The sequence below is a fragment of the Gambusia affinis genome, linkage group LG05 (genome assembly GCF_019740435.1).
Source record: "Gambusia affinis linkage group LG05, SWU_Gaff_1.0, whole genome shotgun sequence".
Classification (NCBI taxonomy): domain Eukaryota; kingdom Metazoa; phylum Chordata; class Actinopteri; order Cyprinodontiformes; family Poeciliidae; genus Gambusia; species Gambusia affinis.
In genome coordinates, this window is record NC_057872.1 from 17798569 (window position 1) to 17819133 (window position 20565).

General features: G+C 36.3%; 1 protein-coding gene across 1 annotated transcript in view; it reads left to right on the plus strand.

Annotated features, from left to right (window-relative positions):
* Positions 1-20565, plus strand: part of kcnn3 (potassium intermediate/small conductance calcium-activated channel, subfamily N, member 3) — an 80845-nt gene that overhangs the window by 12984 nt on the left and 47296 nt on the right. The window contains exon 3 of the mRNA XM_044116784.1: positions 8088-8183. Coding sequence (XP_043972719.1) covers positions 8088-8183 — 96 coding nt within the window. The remainder of the gene's footprint in view (positions 1-8087; positions 8184-20565) is intronic.

Genomic DNA, 20565 nt, shown 5'->3' on the forward strand with positions numbered 1-20565 from the left:
TTTCTTTTGTCTAATTAAAAAAAAGTCAGGTCTTGGAGACACCACCTGAAAATCACAAGACCGTACTATACACTGTTGGCACTTCTGTAAACAATCATGTCTGTGAAAACAGAGATTCACCTGTTTGAACAATTGAGAAATTGTTCAATCTTGGAGACATCTTCAGGAAAGAATATTAAAGAAAAATACACAAAGTCCCTGTGTGGTCCAGTCTCATCACCTAAACTACTGCTGCACATAGAGAACTGCTTTGGGGGGGATTCCTGAAATGGAAACGAGGAAGTCAGTGTTAGCCCAACAGAAAATCTGAGTTTGGATTACGGCAAACTGTCTTAAGAACCTTTATCCGCTTTTATATATTTAAATGTCTGCTAAAACAAACGTGCCCTGCTTGTGATTGGCTGGTTACTATATCAGCTGGAGCTAGCACTGTTAGCAGGAGCTAATGCAAAATCAAAACAAACTGGAAAACAATGAATGTGTGCTTAGTTTATTTGACATTTATATTCATATTAATATAAATATTTATATTTAGATCTGTATTTTGATCACTTTGTGTTAAATCCCTACAGTCAGATAAGAATCTGGACAAGACTATGTGTACCCTCTTACACCAAGCAGAAAACAGTAATCACAAGAACTGCTGATGCTAACTAGCACATAGCGTCTTTGCTTAATCTGTATTCAACCAGAAAGGTTAAAATTGCAATTTGCAAGATTAGAGGGAGTGGTGGTCCATTATCTTGATGAACAACATCTCATCAGTCTCATCCTTTATTCACCGCAGACACTCCAGCATATGCGAGTCAAAGAATTAGCAATGATTTAGCTTCATTCTGGACTTTCATAGAGTGAGCGTGATTATGAGCTTCGAGTTGCAAGACTTTTACTCTAAGCAAAGAAAGTGAAAGTAAGCCTCTTTTTTCATTTTATAAAAAAGACTTTTCCTTTTGGATGTCACACTGTTTTTAGATTCCTGTCTGAGACACAGTTTGCTTTACCTCTTACAAAAAATATGTTTGTAAAGTTTCAATATAAATCATTATTTTAGGAATTAAAAAATAAATAAATCCTGATAAGATACTAATTAGGAGAAAAATCCCATAATAAGAAATACACATTTTGACTGCTTTGGCATCAATAACAAGTAATAAAAAATAAATAAACTAGAGAACAGGAAAAAATTTTATTATTGATAATTTTCTCAGACATTTTAGGAACTTTCAATAAGTAATTGATGACTTTGTGTGTCCCTTTGAGTGTAAATGGAACGTGACACAGAGGCTAATTTCTCCTAGCCACTCCTCAAAATGGAATATGTGTTGATCTGAGTCAATCTAAACTTACCTAAACCCATATCTCTCTACAGTCATAGCACTGATTAAAAAATTAAAACAGGAACCTTTTCAACAAGAATAGCTGGCATTTATACAGGTTGATATTTTCATACTGTGATTGGGATGTACCTCAGGACTGTTAAAACACAGTCCGGAGGTAAAGATTAGGGTGATGGCAAAGAGACCTCACAGACCTGGGGCTTATAACCAAAGATGAAATGTCAAAATACAAATGGAAGCATACAAAATAGTTAACTATCAATTAGAAATGTGTTTGAGTTGTTTAAAATATACACAGTTTTATTATCTTGCTTGATTGAAAACATAAACAGAGTTTAGAATTAACTAAATCAAATTTTTACTTACAACATTATATATTTTCAAGCTTTTCCAGTTCAATGACATTTTATTCACTGTTTCATTGACAAAAGGAAATAAATTATGAATAAATGTCACCTCTAGAGATCCAGGGTAAAATGTCTCACTACAGCTGGGTCAGTGCACCCTATTCTGCCATCCCATGAACAAACTAGGTCAGCAGAGGCAGTGTGTGAAAATAGATGTAATGCCATTACTAACCAAATATTTACACATTTTTGTTATATGAAAAAGAGGCTAGACTTCATGTCCATGATTGAATTTAAAGCTTTCGTTCTTGTTTTTTTTTTTTGTTTTTTTTGTCATCAAAGTGTGGTGCAGCATTGTGGTTGCAAATCTGAGTAATGACAGGCAGAAACAGGGTAATTTGTCCAATCAGTACGAATGTCGAGGCAGCACGAGGACGTGGTTGTTACCACTGCTGCCTCACAGCGAGTAGGTCTTGGTTTAAGCTTGGCAACCAGCTGGGGCCAATTTTCCTTTCCATGTGGGGTTTGCATGTTCTGTTTAGTCCTGCGTGGGTTTTCTCCAGGTGCACTAGTTACCTCCCACAACCCAAAGACATGCATGTTAGATTGACTGGCGTCTCTGAATTGGCTGTAAGCAGGTGTAAGCATGCACGACTGTCGGTTCTATGTTGTCATGTGACAACCTGGCCTATTTAGGCTTTTACTCTTTCCTCTATGCTGTGTGACAGAAACCACTTCTCTGTAAATCTCTCGACTACCAGGATTTTACAGTTAGTACTACCTTAATGCAGCTTTTAAACTGTGACCATACTAGAAATAGTTTTTAAATTAGCACCATCGGAAACAAGAGATGAAACGAAGTAATTAGACTTGGTAATATACTGTCACAAGGTATACATTTGAAGAAGAAAAAAAATGTAAAGGAAAGCTCCCTTGAAAAATTCTGGCATTAAATCAGCCTGTGAAACCACAACCTGTCATTAATTAGTGGCTTTTGGAGGCGCTGGTAGATGACAAGCTTTTGAACTTTGCACACAGCAGAACAGCTGGTTCTCCTCTTTATGCTAACCTAATCCCCTGTTCTCTCAGCAAGGCCACAAATAAATGCATTTCAAATGGTATAAAACATTAACTGGGTGCAGAAATGTGACAGTGCTAGCAGATGCAGAAAAAACAAAAACAAATCAGTAATTCTCAGATATGAAAGGAGGATAACCAGATTTCATTGTGCGTAAAAGCATGCGTGTTGTCTACGTGCGAGCCTGGAACTGTCAACATTCGATTCAGCTTATTTATATAGAGACATTTCAAAACAAATATCATCTGAAGGCTCTTAACAAAAAGTCAATTCAATTCAATTATGCAAACAGATTCGCACTGACATTCATTCCCTCTGTTTGACCATATAATTGGCTACAGAGCGTTGCAAGTGTTAATATCTTAATATCGCTTGTGTTTTTATATTTTTTTCACTTTTCAAGCACAAACATTTCTGGGTTTTATGTGCCAGCTCAATCAAGTGATGAATAATGGTGAAGTGGAAAAAACTGTATGTTTTCAAGCATATTTGGAAATGTTATGTGCATATACTGTCTTCTACTTTTACTGAGTTACTCCTTTATAACAACCAGTGCAACAAGGGCCTATAGAAAGTAAAGTCTACTTGTGTGTAATTGAATCACAATATAAATGCAGCTTTTCTGTGAAGGCCTCAGATGTTGGAAAGAGAAGATTAATGAACAGCATCATGAGATGAGAACACAACAAACTGGCCTGTCGAAAGGATGCCTGAGACTTAATACAAGGGAGGAGGTTCACCTTTCTGCATGACAACAAACCTTAAGACACAGCACAGATATCAAAGTACAGTCACAAGTTAGAGTCACATAAATTCCTACTTGAAAACTGTCATTCACTCACTCCACATTCAACCAAACAATGGGGAAAATGCCACTTTCCTGATGAAACGTGGTAGAGACATGACCCAAGAGAAAAATAGGTTGACGTTTATATCAAAGTTAACAACAAAACTTTCCTTTATTTTTGAAAGTCGTTTGTCTTTTATTCCACTTTAAAAATAATTCCCTAATTCATGTTGGTTCATCACAAACCAACATGAAAAAAATACATTTTAGTTTCTTGTTGTAATATAACAAAATCTGAAAAGGCTCATTAGGTATAAGTACTTTTGAAAAGGTGCCTCTTTTATAAATGCAAAGGAGCATTGCCTTTTTGATGGAATTAAGCACTTTCTGTCATTGTGGCATCAAAGAACAGAAGCTTGACATTAGTGACAATATAATAGGCAGATTTGAAAATAAATGAGAGAAGGAACAGCACGTAGACGACAGGTGGTTGAAGAATGAGACCAGGGAGAGAAATGACGTGAACTCCAAGCCAGCTACATTTCAGCTCAGCCAGTGTGACCATGTTTGAACAGACATGCTGCTGCTGGGAGCCAAAGCTGAATACCTGCATTTTTCTCATTAGCACAACAGCGTTGGCTTCTCTTGCACCTAGTTTGCTCCGGAGAGTACAAATGAGATTTTAGCAGCGGAGAGGGAGATTGATGCAGGACAAACAAGATGGGGCTTTTGCATCGTTGTGCACTGGCCCAGAACCACGCTTTAATAGCAACAAACGTGAGGTGTCAAGTTGTTCTGGTTTGCTTTTTCTTTTTAATCAGATGAATAATGAAAATAGTTTAATATTTTGTGCAGTGCATTCTTTGTTTTGAATAATTATGGGAGAAAATAAATTCAAAGAGTCTCGGTGAGGATTAGCAAACACAACTCTTTGTATATTTAAGTGTTTGTTTGATGTTAAATTAATGCTTCTAAGGCCAAGAAGAGTCCAGAGAGACTCAGAATAAATACAGCAACACACTCCTATTTTCCACAACGCTGACGCGGAGTATATTGTCATGAATTCAAAATGCTGTGTGGAGCGTTCCGTGATGAATGCTTAGCAGCATTCCCCTCAAAAACCAGTAGACATATCTGATCTGAAGTGTAGCAGTCTTAAAGTGGTGCGGATCTCGTCTTTGTGGGGTTATCTGGCTGCAGCACTCAACCTGACCTTGTTGAAGGTAATGATGAATGCACTTTGGAGGTTGTTTGTGCCTGCACATGTTTCGTTTTGCAATTCTAAACCTAGTCCTTGAGCTGATGTGGACAAATGAATCATTTTAGCAAGTTTGGGCTGAAGAAACTAGAATATTGACTGCTACAAGGTTCATCAGCAAAACCATTTGAAACATTTTGACAACTTCAGTATCATTAACAAGATTATTTATGGAATTTCTTTTTGTAAAAAAGCTGACTATTGATAAATAGTGACACAGTAATACATTTTATCTGTCATCTAAGCTGGTTTTTATTATGAATTTCACAGCAGCTAATGACAGTGTTCTGCTATGAACACTAAAAGTCTCAGGAACTCACCCATCTGGAAAACATTTGCCATTGTCTTAAAGAACCAAAGGCCATGATTTCAGTGTAACCCATTACTGTTACATTTAATCCATGGAATGGAACAGGACTGCAATGTGCAATCATGTTCATCCCAGGTAGGTTTTTTATTTAAATACTATTGATTCCCAACCTACATGTTGGCGTCGCTCAACTGGATCCCTTCAGCTTTTGTCTACAACGAAGATAGGAGAACACATGTGACCTGCTATTAATCTTCCATGAGCAAATAAACACTCGTACCGACTAAGGTATCGGGATCCTTAGTCAGTTTATGCTGTGATGATGGAAAATTTGCAACTCAACATTTTCTCTAGTTTAGCTTACGATATCCATTACTTTTTGAACAGTTTCTGAAAGCTTCGTTCAAATGCACCCCATATGCTCATTTGCATCACCCATATTAGACTTTTTCAAGACAATCTGAACGACCCAGTTAAGATCTAATGGTTTCATCTCCCAAAAAATATCCCCCACTTTCATATATGGTACTATAGCAACTGCAATTTGTTCTTTTTTTTTTCTCTTAGTTTCCTCTGAACGTGAATGTAGCCCAAGTCATCTGCACTCACAACCAACTGTGGAGCACCACAAGGGTGTTTGTTAAACTCTTTTCTGTGCACACTACTCACTGACTGTTTCAGGTCTTCACCAACCACTTCCTCCCTAAAATACTCTGATTATACTGCTGATATCTCCTTCCTCTTTGCTACTACAAAATCAGCTATTTCATCTTATTGTAACCAGAAGTAGAAACTAAAACTACAGGCTTTTCGGGAAGAGTTTGAAGCCCTCCTAAGCATGGCCCCGTTTCTCCAAATGTTCCCACCAAACTGGTGGGAAAGGCATTCATGAGAATTAGGAATTATTCAAAATTACTTAGAGCAAATGAGAAGAAAGAACTTGAGGGGGAAAAAATGTTTCTGGGCTTAGAATATTTTTCTTTGCCTTCCAGTTATAATGTATTTGTTTAAACAATGGTGTGGCGTGAAAATGAATTTCCCTCTGGGGAAAAAAAAAGATCTAAAGTCAAAAGTATTTTGAAGGCTTTTATTAATGCCAATAAAAGATCAGACGCAGAGATGAATCTGAAGTGTCTGTGTGAATGCAGTGCGATATTCTCAGGGGCCTGTCCTGTTGACCCGAGCGCCGCATGCATATTAATATGTAGCTAAGAATAGTGGCCAAGAAATTAATCTTAACTGCTGTATGGCTAATGTGAGCTAAATCAAACAGTGACCTTCTAACTAAAAAAGGTATTCATATTTATGACACCAATTAAAACCACTTTGTTGAGGTATTCTTTCACAAGTCAGGTCTAAATTTACCATTTAGAAAATATATACATTTGTGATATGTATGTTGCAATAATTCACAACAATTACAATATAAATAGCTTCAGTCTATATCCAGTCATATAAAAAAATAGGTGTTGGGAGGTTTGCTTGTCTCTCTCCAGCCGTCATTGGGCAAGAGGCGGGGTACACCTTGTACAGATTTCTAGTAGATCACAGGGTAACACAAAGACACATACAGGACAAACAGCTCACACACACTCACACCAAAGAGCAAGTTAGAGAGGCACTTAACAGCTGAAAGATTTTTCGACTGTGGAAAGAAGTTGGAGTACCCAGAAAAACCCTCTTCCAGCACCTGGAGAGCTTTCAAAACTCTCCAGGCTGCAATTTGAGCAGCCTGGGTTTTGCTGTAAGACAGCAGTGCTGCCATGCAGACCTGGACTATCTCATTTAAAAACAAAATGCAACATTAGGTTATGCGCATCAAATTTGAAACCAATCCAGCCAGTAACATTTCTGCATTAAGTAAAATTTAAAACCATAAACAAATAAAAGTGCAAAAATATTTTCAGGAAAACTTACGCTTATTACAGGTAGATATATATATATATATATATAGCCTATCTGTCATAAGTATGCCACATCTCAGAAATAAAAATGTTTATGTAATCCATCACTGCAAGCTAATAGAAAAAAATATTTCGAGTTGTTGATGAAATGTGAGTCCGACAATTTGACAGACAGCAGCGCTCTGAATGGTAATCCCTCATGCCTTTCTGTAGATCTCATGGTGCATGACGAAAATGGATGAGAGGAGGAAGGAGCAACCAAAGGGAAGTGCAATGGGCAGACTAAATCAGCCCCACCAGATCCCTATTTTTACTTATATTTATATTTGAATGGTTAAAATCTGAAGAATCAGACTATGTTTAAATAGTTTAAATAGTAACACACTTATAGAGTTTATGGTGAGTTTTATAAATAAGTTTGCTGAACTGATTTTTGCTGTTACCATGGAACTTTTCCTGTTCTCTGTAAATATAGTCAGTAAACCAACAACTACATGTTGTTCATTGGGCTTCTTGTAGCATCTAATTAATTTAAACCTGAATTTGTAATTACCGTTGTAGGACTTGGCTTCATTAATTAATTCAGTCATTCTCAGCATATAAATCTATGTTGTTTTTCTCTCTTTTGATGTGTCTTGCACAAATGCTCAAGTGAGGGTTTTTGTGTGCATTGGTGTGATAACCACATGGCGTTTTGCTTTGCTCTAAGTGAGAGGTTGGTGGGCCTAGAAGAAGCCACTGAAGTGCTATGAGGTGTATTGATTGGAAGTTCCCCACAGCATTGATTATAAGCACTATCAAACCAGACAAGCAGAGGATTTAAAGCTTGACTCCAGACAGATATTGATGGGTCAAACACTAAAGTTCCACTTTACTTCAGCTTCCTGTTTTAATATGTAACATCTGAATGATTACATGAGGCTGAATGTTAATTCGAGTTATGTTATTTTTTTTTTAGGTTTTTCGATTTTTCGTCTAGTTCTACAAACTACCAGAACATTTGTCAGACATCCATTTGTTTTTATGTCCTTAATGATGTTAATAACTGTATTTTGTCTTTCTGCAGAGCTCCATGTATTCTCTGGCGCTGAAGTGTTTGATCAGCCTTTCCACAGTCATCCTGCTGGGCCTCATCATAGCCTACCACGCACGTGAGGTTCAGGTAGGTCACCTGTATGAGCATGTGCAGATGTACAGAATGTGAAAACCATAAACCTGGGGAGATTGCAGTGATTATAATTATGACATCTGTTGATGAGCTCTAAACAATGCGTAGCTGAAAAGAAACCAAACCAAAATGATGATCTTTGCCAGGTACCAAATAAGCAGATTTTATTAATTTATACAACTGTATTAACATTACACAAAATTACAACAAAGATCATCTTATTTTAGAACTATGCAGTAAAGTTGTTTACTTCCACTTGTAATCAGCCTGGTTACTCTCATAAGACATTTTAGTTTTTTATTCAATTTCACTTTTCCTGGCTGAGACAATTTCTGATTTCCTTTGATTTCTGATTTGCCAAAACCTATTTTACTGATTTTATGCTTTTCTGTAAAGATACAACACATAAAAGAACATTTATTGATAGTATTTTGATTTGTGGTGAAAATCAATCCAACATAAGTCCCATTTATGTATCAAAGTGTTTCTCCCTAACAGTTATCAAGAAATGTGTCGTTGGTTGATGATCTTCAAAAGTTGTTGAATCGTCAGCCAGGCATTAAAAATGTCTTAAAATAAGAAAATAAATGTGTTCTGCTTTTAATGCAGCCTTGTTCTGAATAGTGCATGAGCATTGAGATCAACGGTGAGGAACTCACATCTTCACAGTGTTACATGAGGTTAAGTAATGCTAATATTACTTAATTGCTACAGAAATATGGGTTAACAGCTGGCACAGTTGAAGTGCCCATATGCTTGTGTACAAGATCTGCATCATGGAATTTCTTTCAACCAAAAAAATTATGTTCATTTATCTTAGCTGATTATCTCATTATTCATGGGAATACATCCATAAATGTGTAAGAAGGCAACTCATCCTCATTCACTACTGAGGCATATGGCAGATACACAGAATATAATTGGGGTATTAGCTTTAATTTTATAATTAGGACATTTTGTTTTACTGGAGATTTTTTATTGTTTAGTGAGGAGATCACAGAAAAACCATCTGGTTCCAATCTCCAAGTAAGTGGGATATTTCTATTAAAATTCACAACAGATTTAAGTTTATATTCAGTTCTGTTTCCCAATCCCAGTCCAAAAGGCAGCCAGTTCTCCAGGTTTTGAAGACTCCCTTGCTTAACAATCGCTGCTTTAAATTATTGCACAATTAACCAATTGTTACAAAACCTCTTGACTAACTACTGCTGCAACATTTTCCTCTCGATGTGGTGTACCCTCAGCACCAGGATTGGGAAACAGTGACATATAGTTTCAATTAAATTCTAATTTCACTCCAGTTTAATAGAATCAATACAGAGCGATGATGATTGCGTTCTAAGATGTCTCCAATCAGCATACAAACATGGCAGTGTAACTATTTGACTCCTGAAATAGATTAAATCTGTGCAAGCGGTCACTCAGTGACAGCTTAAATTTCTTTTGCTATGAAGATGATACGTATTCATGGGCATAGATTAAACCAGTCAGATAAACACAGATCAGGTTTTATGGTTGTTGTTAAAAAGCTTGTGTTTGATGTTAAATCAGTGGCAATACTTCAGAAGTGGTTGTTACTCTCTTTCAGGAACCTCCTAAAAGAGAATTATCATTTTAGCTTAGAGAAGTGTTTCCTTATGCGCAATCAGACTTTCTCAATTATTCTGTCCAGCTATAAATTTAACTGACTCCAAATGTAAGTAACTTTCCTTTAACCAAGGAGTCGAATGTGCTGCATGCATTAACAGTGTGGCAGTGTGAGCGTAATAATCAACTTGTGAGGGAGTCTGCTTTAAGTAACTCTGCGCCATTAGCAAGTAGCACTGAAGAAAATTATAATGAAACAAATTCTTTTTCTACCTCTGAAAGCTGCAAAAAAACAATACAAATAGTCTCAAAAGAATTTGAACAGAAAGACGAATATTAAATGCTATTTTGTATGATGAATATAGCATTACTAATATTACAGCAAAACCAGGGCAAAACACTGCTATTTAAATTTGTAGCTTATGTCAGTGTAGTGCTACAGGTGGACCAGATGAATATCCATCCAACAAGCGAAAGCTCACCAGGATGAAACCATTAGACATGATTTGGGCTTGAGATGAAAGATTTAAGACTTACATTGAAGTTGATATGAAAGACAGAAAACTTGATTTGGGTTTGGGATCAAAAGCTAGAACCTTGATTTGGACTTGAAAGAGAAGACTGGAGCCTTTTGTTGATCTCAGTATATAAGACAGGATCCTTGATTTGGACTCCAGATGAAATTCCTCAGAATTAAATTGGACTCGGGATAAAATAAGGTGAATTGTACCTTGTACCTCAAACCTAACATGGATTTTGTGCAAAATTCTTCAAACTTGACCTGCAGTTGAGGCAAACAACTTGGATTTGAGGTAAAATGCTGGGGAAGTGGATTTGAGTAAGGATAAAAGTCTTTTAGTCTTGACATAGGAACAGCAGACCAGAGTCTTATGCCTACAATTGAACTTGAGATTAAAAAAACAAACAAAAACTGGAAACTTGTCTTGTACTTGTGAAAACTGAAAATTGATTTGGATTTTGGACAAAAGACTAGAGACCTCTCTTAGACTGAGGCCAAAAATGGGGAACTTTACTTGCGATTGCAATGTAAGACTTGATTTTTCCTTGAATTGTTAAAAGAAGTCATCTTTATTAGGGATGCTCCGATCAGGTTTTTTGCTGCTAATTCCGATCATCCACGAGGCTGATCTCTGCCGATCACCAATCACTGCCGATTGCCTGAAATGGCTGTTAATTTTTCGCTTTATGTATAAATGATGCTATGCAGTCTGGCAAAATGGAAAAGTATCAGGCAATAAATTCACCTAATATAGACATAATAGACATATTTTAATACATATCTAAAGTATATATATATGTATATATATATATATTTTTTTTTTTTTAAGTTACATGCTGCAGCGTTAAGCAGATGTTTGGTGTGAGAGTCCATAGTGGCGGTCCAAGAGCGAGAGCAGAACCAGCGTCTTACACCACTTTTTTTTTTCCTGCATTGAGCCTCGATGTAGCTAAACTCCGTCAAGTGCTTGTTGTTTAAAAGCCATAGTAGAGTCTTTGTGTTGATGCATTTTGACGTGCTTCACATGCGCTTGCACAGAGTGAAGGAAAGAGAACATCAGCTGCACACGCAGGCTGCGAAGTGAGATGAATTTGATCAGTTCTGGTGATCGGCAACAAGAGACAGTGATCGGCAATCGCCGATCACAGACTTTTTCACGGAGATCGGCATATTGTGATCGATCGCCACACCTCTATGTTGCTCTCTGCCGTCAACCCTGAAAGAAGTGAGTTTTTGCTCTGGCCCAGGACAGCTTCACTGCTGCTGTTCGTTACTGATTTTTCAGTGCTGCAGCTGGTTATTTTGTTTAGTAAAGAATAATATTTTAAATACAAAGCCCATCTGAGGTTCGTCTGAGCTGTGTCCATATTGTTCACATCGTGTTGTTTGCCCTCTGGGTGGTGAGATAGACACAAGTACCCAGGTGTGAGTCGACGCCACCCAATTAAGGACATTAATGAGAGTCTTGGTGGGATCGACAAAGCTGGCTCCATGGCCTTGCAGCAAATAGATACACACTGTACGTTAAATACATGTAGAGCCGATAATAAAACTGCCATTCAACATATCCACAGAGAACACAATTTAATACACAGAAACTAATAAGACACACACACCACACACAGCCTTCACCTCTTGTAAGGCTGAAAGAATCAATTAGAAGTGCTTTCCTGCTTCATTATATTTATTGTGGTGTTTGTCATTTCACTGATACAATGCTACCACAGTCATTTAGCTGGGGTTCTCGTCTGAAACCATTTCCAGCTGATGCACATAGACAATTTATTGACTAACATGGGAGCCTCGTGGGATCCAGTGAGGGTCCCCAGAATGGTTATTATTCCCTACAGGTAGACCATGGTGCCTTGCTAATCTTTAGAACTCCATAATATTTCAGTGCTCTGACTATTTCCCCTTTATTTCTGCTCGCTTGTAGATGTCCCTAAAAACGGTATTGGACAGTTATTCTTGATCTTGATCCAGAATTAACTGTATTCAGCATTCTGTATTCATGGTCCACTGTTATAGAAGTCATTAATAATGTTCCAAGCAAAGTGCATATTTGATGACGCAGGAAAATAACTCTTTCTCTAGCTTTTTCTTCACATGATTAATTCGATCTGAAAAGAAAACATGCCACACCATCAACAAGTCACATAAAAACCCTACAAGGAAAAACAAATTGATATACCATAGTGTTAGCGAGGGCTGCACAATATTACAAAATATTCCAATAATGATATAATTGGAAAATATCACAAAAGTGACATTGATTGCAATTCACGTATTTCCGATTCCTGTCTGTGTGGTTCTAACTCTTTCTTTCTTTACTCGTGGCCTCAAATCTGCCATGAGGTTAAGTATCTTATGGCCATGAGAAATGTGTATGTTGCACTTGATATATATTAGTTTTAGTTTTAGTAGATAGGTGCAAAATGGTTCGTTTACAGACACAAAAAGGTCACAGGAAAGGACATGAGAATGAACGAGGTGAATGAATTAGCTTTACATATCAAACAGCTTCCACTAATTTGAAGTATATAAGTATTATATATCATCACATATTATTACATACTTTATTATAAAATGTTTTAACTTTGTAGCAATTGTTACTCTGATAAAAAAAAAACTGAAAAAGTGAATTTTAAATAAAATAAAGTGTAATCAGGAAGATAATTAAGCAAATGTTCTAAGTTAAGACAACTGATTTAAAATAGAAGTCCCACATTAGGTTGCTATGTTTTATAAATTTTCGGGTATCTTTACGTACATGAGATCAGTCTGCTGTAACACCTCAAATTCAGATTATTTACTTTCCTTACTCTTGTGAACGACTCCTTATTTCTTGAGGCAGGAAAAGTAATTAAGTTAATCAAGTTTGGGTTAAAGTGTTTTGTAAAATTAAAGCACTTATCATCTGGTGTTGTCAACGTTCAAGCCCCTCAGGGTAGCAAACGCAAAATTGCAGGCAAAAAAAAAGTAATTTCTTGTGCTTCTAAGTTGCAAACAAATTTAATAAAAAAGGATTTGTCTGTCACCAGTTGCTCCTGACCTTTGACCTAATCTAGAAATCTAGAAATAAAGTCTACATGTTGAAAGTTAATTTAAACATTTTAACTCAACTCATCAGTTAAAATGTTTGTGATCAATCTGGAGGTTAAAAATCCCAATCATTGTTATTTACTGTCACAAACTAATGAACTGACAACCACCCTGGCGTTGACACAAAATAACTGCCTGAATTTCCTTAATTCAAACTATATCTCATTTCTGCTCATGAAGTTCGAAGTCACTTTGACACAAAGCGTCCATTATCCCGCTGTAGTTGCTGCACGTGATGGGGATGCTAATACCGGCAGGAGATTGGGAGCATGTTGAGCTGGCAAGAGAGATATAAAATGTTCTTTTGTTAATCTACTCGATAAGTAATTCCTTTTGATTAAATAAAAGTGGGACTTTGGGAGGACGCTGCCAACGTAGAGGTGGGAATCCCTGCAGGTTGGGGGAGGAGATGTTGGGATTTAGCCTAAAATCACTTTGGATAATCGTTTGAGAGAGGAAGGTGATAATATGTGCACATTTCTACACAGCAGCAGATGACAGATCGACAGGGTAATTCTTGTTTACAGCTTTCGCTTTGGCTGCTTTTTTTTTCTTTTTCTTTTTTTTTTTTAACAAATTCTGGTATTTTCTCACTAAAACTGCTGGGTTTCAATAAATGATATGCTTTAATAATATCATAAGTAAATGGTTGATATACAGGTTTAAAAAATTTAGTCCATTAAAGAATAAAAAGCAACATCATGATATTGCCTTTATGTACTATCCTGAAATATTTGCATTCAGTGTGTTTTTGGTGTCTGAATATGAATAATGGCTTTTATTTTCTAACAAAGGTCTAACTGTTATTTATTTTGTATTTGTTTAGACATTACAAATTTGAAACATTTACTTTATCACAAATTTGTGCTTTTTATGAGTAGATCATATTTTTTTGTGACTTAATCAATTAAATCTTACAAATTTTGTGTTCTAATTTTTCCCCAAAAAATTAATTAAAAGCTAGTGGTAAGTAGAAGATCTGAAACAGCGATTTGGTTCACTCTCTTTCTGTGATGAACTGGCTTGATCTCCTGTGATTTGATGCACTGTCTTTCACCCACTGATACATTTATAGAAAATGAGTAGACAGAAAAAATAAATACTTAGCCTAAATCTATAAAACATAAAAAAAACTATTTGTTGTACATGCAATGTGAACATCTGCTTACTACCTTAGTGCTACTTCAAACTTGAACTGAAATAAACTTCTACATTAAAGGCTTTTTCTGTATTTTAAAAAGGTCTTTAAGGGCAATCAGGATGCAATGAGGTGTAACAATTTTAATCCACTGCTTTTGCTCACTGTAATTGAAAGCTACACCATATCAAAATCATAATGCGTATTACTTCAGCATATTGTTCTTTTTCCTCAGCCCTCTCATAATCACAGCTATAGAAAAGCTACGTAATTACATGCTGCAGCTGCTTCCTGACGGTGACAGAGTGGGATGCCCCTGAGATTTATTCATTACTTCTTTGCAAATTTAAAACTGTGTTCATCCCAGAAGACTACCTCAGACCAATGCATTTTTTATGACGTCTGTGCGCCACCTGCCCTCCTGACTCCACCCTTGTTTACCTTCATGGCTGAACAGCATGTATGTTGCATGGGTTATTGTTGGATTCGTCAGGTACGAAGTGATGCACATTGTGAGAAACATTGTCATACAAAAGGAAAGGCACTGTTCAGTAAATATCTCATCCAGAGATCGGACGGACTCCATTGAGCATTTTGACCCCCAAGTTGTAGGATATTACTCACAAACCACATGTATGTATTTTTATGAGACATTCATTTAGCAGTTGCTGGGATCTGAATGATGTTATCGAGTTCATCTGGCATTTACATTTCCTCTCTCACTCTCGCTCATTCTCTCTCTAAAGGCCTTTTTGGTTTCCCTCTCCTCACGTCTTTTATCTCAGTACGGTTTGTTTACCACCAGAAGTATGCTTCTCTGTCTTTCTTCCCTCTTTCTTTTGCCTGCTGCTCCTCCGACATTATCAGATTATATTTCTTCTCTCTTTTCCTCCAACGGGCTTCAATTCAATTTTGTTGTAGAGTCCCACATCCTTTTCTCTAGACTGCTCTACTCCCTTGTTACGCGGCATTCAGCTTCTCAGTTTCTCCTCTCTTTTGCCCCTGTTGTACTTTAACACTCATATGAGTTTCTCTCACTCTCTTCTTTTTTACTCCTGGTTCATGAAGAAGTAAACGACCATAAAAGTAGTTTGATTGTGTCTCTTTTCTCTTTGAGTTACTCTGCATCTTTTGCTTAGTTAATTGCCTTCTTGCCAGGCTTTAGGTTTTACACTTTAAGCTCTTGTGTAATCTGGTGGGTAGCAACGAGAACTCAAAGTTGTAAGCCTAATGTGAGCAGTTAATGTTTATCTTCACTGACTACAATGGCTTTATTTGTCTTATTAACATCACAAAAGAAAAATGGTGCTTCCTCATTAATGTCTGGGAATTTTAATCTTTAATGAGAGAAACTTAAAAAGATTAACCTGAGAATTTGATCAAGTTCTAAAAGTATATGTTAATCTATCTACATGTACACCAGAATCAAGTTGACTTGCACTTCCCAGAATCTCCAACAATGTTCAATCAACACAAAGGTGGAAAACTTAAACCCATTGTGACAGAAGTCATGACCTGACTGCTTTCTTATTACTCAACAAATCTGGTTGTTTTCCTGGGCTTTTTGTTTTAGCTATCTTTGCACAGATTTCTTCTAAGTCACAGTGCCACTGCCATGGCACTGTGACTTAGAAGAAAGAACAAATTATAATTATTAGAATTCTTCAAATTATGAGAATTCTTTACAATCTAAAAAAAAAAAAATCTGAAGTTTCTGCTCCTCCAACTTAAGTTTCAATTTTGTTGACATAGAAAGAATAATCAAGACTTTCATCAGCTAAGCAGCACGATGAAATGCTTCTTTCTTTTCCTCCTACTGCTCATTCTCCTTGTTCTTTTTCCTCCAAAATTACTAAGCCTGCTGTCACACTATTTTCTATGATGTCTGAAATTCACAACGTTCTGCTGCATTAGCACTGGAAATGCTCCTTGTGCTGTGGTTTTTTCGTTTTACTACAGCAAACATTCATGTTTATTGTTTCATACGGGATCAACTGACCATCACAGAATAACATTTAATTCCATCAATTTTATCTTTAGTTTCAAGTCTATCAAATGAGGACGATGTCTTGATAATGTAGTCATTCGGTTTGAGCTGTAGTGCTCACTTTGCAAACTTTTTTAACTTCCAAAATAGCTATTGTTGCCTGGCTTACGCAGTGGTCAAATTGTGAATTCTCCACTTTATAGTAAGAGGAAGCTGGAGCATTGATTTCACATGGCCTTATTTTTTCCTATATTGTTGAAACGAAACACAAATAAGGAACAGTAGGACAGGATTGCAAATATAGTATAGTAGGATGTTGCTTTATATTTTCTGTGTCCTTTTTCACGTCAACCTAACAAGGTTTGTTTGAATTTGTAAACTGATTCTGTTTACAGCTTAGTATTTCAAGTAAAAGGCTGATTTCTATGAGCAGGACTTGTTGCAGCTTAAGGTTCCTACATACTACATCCAAAGCCGAACATAAAAAGGACTAGAGGTATAATTTAGGTCAGAACAAAATCCAAATTCAGAAATCAGAAATTGAGCAGAACTTCCACAGATCATACTGATCTCAGAGAGTCCTTGTGAAGAGTGGAAAATATATATTTTCGGAAGCTGTTGAGGACATTTGGGCATAAAATCATAAATATATGATTTATGTAACTACAGACTTAAATATACAGTAGATAGTTTGTTTCTTCTTTACTGGCTTCTTAACTGAATACTGTCTTCTTGCAGAAGTTTACACATTCTTAAGTGCTTATTTGGAGGGTTGTGCTCTGCTGTGTAATCTACATGAAAGGACAAAATTGGACTGTTAGCAGCCATCAAATCTCACCTAAAAATGTTCATACAAATATCTACTGCAATCAGCTTAGACTTGTGCTTCTTAAGAATGTTTTAGGGTAAATTTCTGCCTTGTGTGGAAAATAATTATACATATTTAGCTTAAATCATACCTTAAATGTAGTACCATGTGCATAAAATGTCCTTTTCCTTTTTTGTTTCTCTGCGTTCGAAATATTTTTTGTCCTTTGATATTGTGCATCAGAACATTGATACTTAAAATATCTGTTTTTCTAGCAGGTTTGCTAGAAATGATCTGAATGATCTCTGAACTCACCTGATTCTGTTTTCTGTGCCTGTGGCCCTTTAGCCTAAACTAGCAGTCTGTAGACAAGAGGATAACAACCTGGATATTTAGCTATGCAAATACAGTCATCCACAAATTTAAAAAAAAATAATTAAATTCTTGTTTAGTCAAATTTGCATTTGTTTTTTGTTGGAACCAGATAAAAATCCCACGTATGCACAGGAAGCAACCGCTGGACCCACTGTGCAGACCTGTGAGCGTAGCTAGCACTTTATGATCTGCAAATTCACTAAGGATGCCAATCATTTCTATCCCTCTTAAACTATCATCTATTCATTCTGAAATGGTGTAGATGTGTGTGTAACTCGGTTGCAAAAATAGTTATTTAATAGTGTGTGCTCATCAGAGGAAAAAAACCCCAAATATGTTAAAAGAATTAATCCAGGTGCCATTTTCCGCCTCTAACCTGAGACATTGAACACTGGTCTGATGCTTCAACTCAAGTTTATTAGACAAATATGAAATAATACGGACTTACTCCACTGCAAAACTGATTCTAGAACTGTCTCTTACAGTGTTTGTTTCAGTCCCTGCAGTTACTGTTAACCTTTTTTTTGCTGTATTTTGTATCTTTCTGAAGTCTTTACAAATTATTTGCAGCTGAGCTCAACACAGTAGTACAGAACTTCAGACTTTTAAACACAAATAGGAATTGCATGACTCATTTTTGAGTCCATCCATCTTTTACTGCAGAGTTGAGCAGCGGTTGCTGATTGTTTATTTCTACCTACTGCGTGTGACAGCAGCATTAGTGGATTTAATGTCAGGGGATGACTGTTGTCAATGGTGAAAAAAAGGAAGGGAGAGGAAGTAGATAAAATCCTTGGCAAGATTGTAAATGATCTAATTTGCCATAAACATTTTTGACATATTAATCATCCGCCCATCAGCAGTGTTGATAATTGATTTTTGTTACAAATAAAACACAAATATTAGATGTATTCTTTTGTTATACTGTGCCAGTTGTGGTTGTGGTGATGAGCAAAAGCAAACCAGGTAATTGAAAAATTTTGTCATAGTACTTTCATTAAGTTTCATTAAGTTTAATCAGAGCCTATTTAACTACATGTTAGAATTTCAAATGAACTACAATTAACTTAAGCGGCTCTGATTAAGAGTTTCTGTCCCTTATATTATATGATGCCTTTAGTACTATTAGTCTCTTGACATTGAGTCCGAGTCTGATACAGCTTTAAAATTATTACCATGAACAGCTGTATATTAGAGCTGCACAATAGACTGAATCACAGTTATCATTGCAGTGTTAATGTATGCGACTGCAAAGGACTTTTTTGGATGCTCTATCTGGCTAGATATTATATTTGCCGTGCACTAATATTCTGTCATTTTCTGCCTGCTAATGATATAGTGTTGCCTGCTAGATAGACTTTAATTGCTCTTGAAGGAAAAACGCTAAAGTGCGCAAATAGTGATGTGGAAATTGTGAGAAAGGGAAAAAATATGAATAGTGTTTTGCAGCCCAAATATAGCTGCTTAGTGTCTTGGCATGAATAGTGCATGAAGTTAGCACACAACTTTTAATTAATATTTCATGGTGTACTGTGGAAATTAGACATTGGTTATTGCATTGTGTCCCAACTAACTTATGAACCAATCATATTGATCTTTTCATAGCGACAGATACTTTGTCCCAACGCACGTTTCTGTTGTTTAAATGCAACATGCTGTTATAATACAAGGTTAGGTAGTTCAACAAAATCTGTACAATTTCAATTGGTCACCAGGAAAGCATGTAGGTTTACCATTTATGTTTGACTGAACTCATACAGCTAGGCTTTATTAAGTGATAGTCTTACACTAGCATTTTTACAGTTTACTTTGATATGACTCATTGATAAATTAGCTCTGAACTCAATCAAATACCATTGCACTCAGGGGAGCTGCAGCAGCCAATTTAGTCACTCATTCCCAATGATCGGTACTTTAAAGGGTGAAATTAATAGATTATTAGGAAAATCAGATTTGTGCAATCAGCCACTAATGTGAATCATGTATAATGCAGCACTCAAATAACTTGCAGTCTTTAGAAATTAAAAAAATAATAATAATAAAAAATAATTCTGCCGCATGTTTCTCTGGATAAAAGATAAAAGTTTGGGAGAAATAAAATCACAGACAGTGCTCCAACAAACCACAGCACTGTTATCAGTGATCAATACATTCATACAGTTGAACAAAATTCATAACATTGAAGTCATTCCTGAGATTAAAGTCCTTCCTCTTAATTTCCTGAAAGTATTTTTGCTTTTGTCTGTGAAGTTTGTATAAAGAATAAGATCAAAGACCCAGCCTTACTTTGTGAAGTAAAGCTTTGAATGTTTGACTTTGAAATGCTGAAAACATTTAGGATTGCTTCTGTTTTGAAACATTCAAGCTCTGCACAGTTTCTCAGTCATTGTCTTAGCAAACCGCTTTGTACTGAAAGAAAAAGTTTGATGATTGCTTGTACAACAGTGCATTCATATTGCTGGGAGGCGCCACTGCAGCACTGGTGACTCGTTTGGGTTCAGTAATTGTCTGTATTTGTGTATTTATTGGAACTCATGTGGTGATGATTGGAACCAGCATTAACTTATCGTCAGGGTGTTGTGATTCACGGCCTTATCTGGACAACCTCTTTCCATTAGACTGAGTTAACTACAAGACCAATAGACTGCAATTGCTTAGACTTAATGGAGACCGAGAAGGGAAATATATGGGTCTAGTCAATGGTAAATCAAGACAAAACCCATTAGGATGGCAGCTGATGGAATAGTGAAACATTGTGATTCAAGTGGCTAATCAAAGAGATAATTTTAAGGCCTAAAACCAGACAATGTTCAAAGGCTTGATTTAGAAGAAAAAGAAAAACCAGAGAAGTGCTTTGCT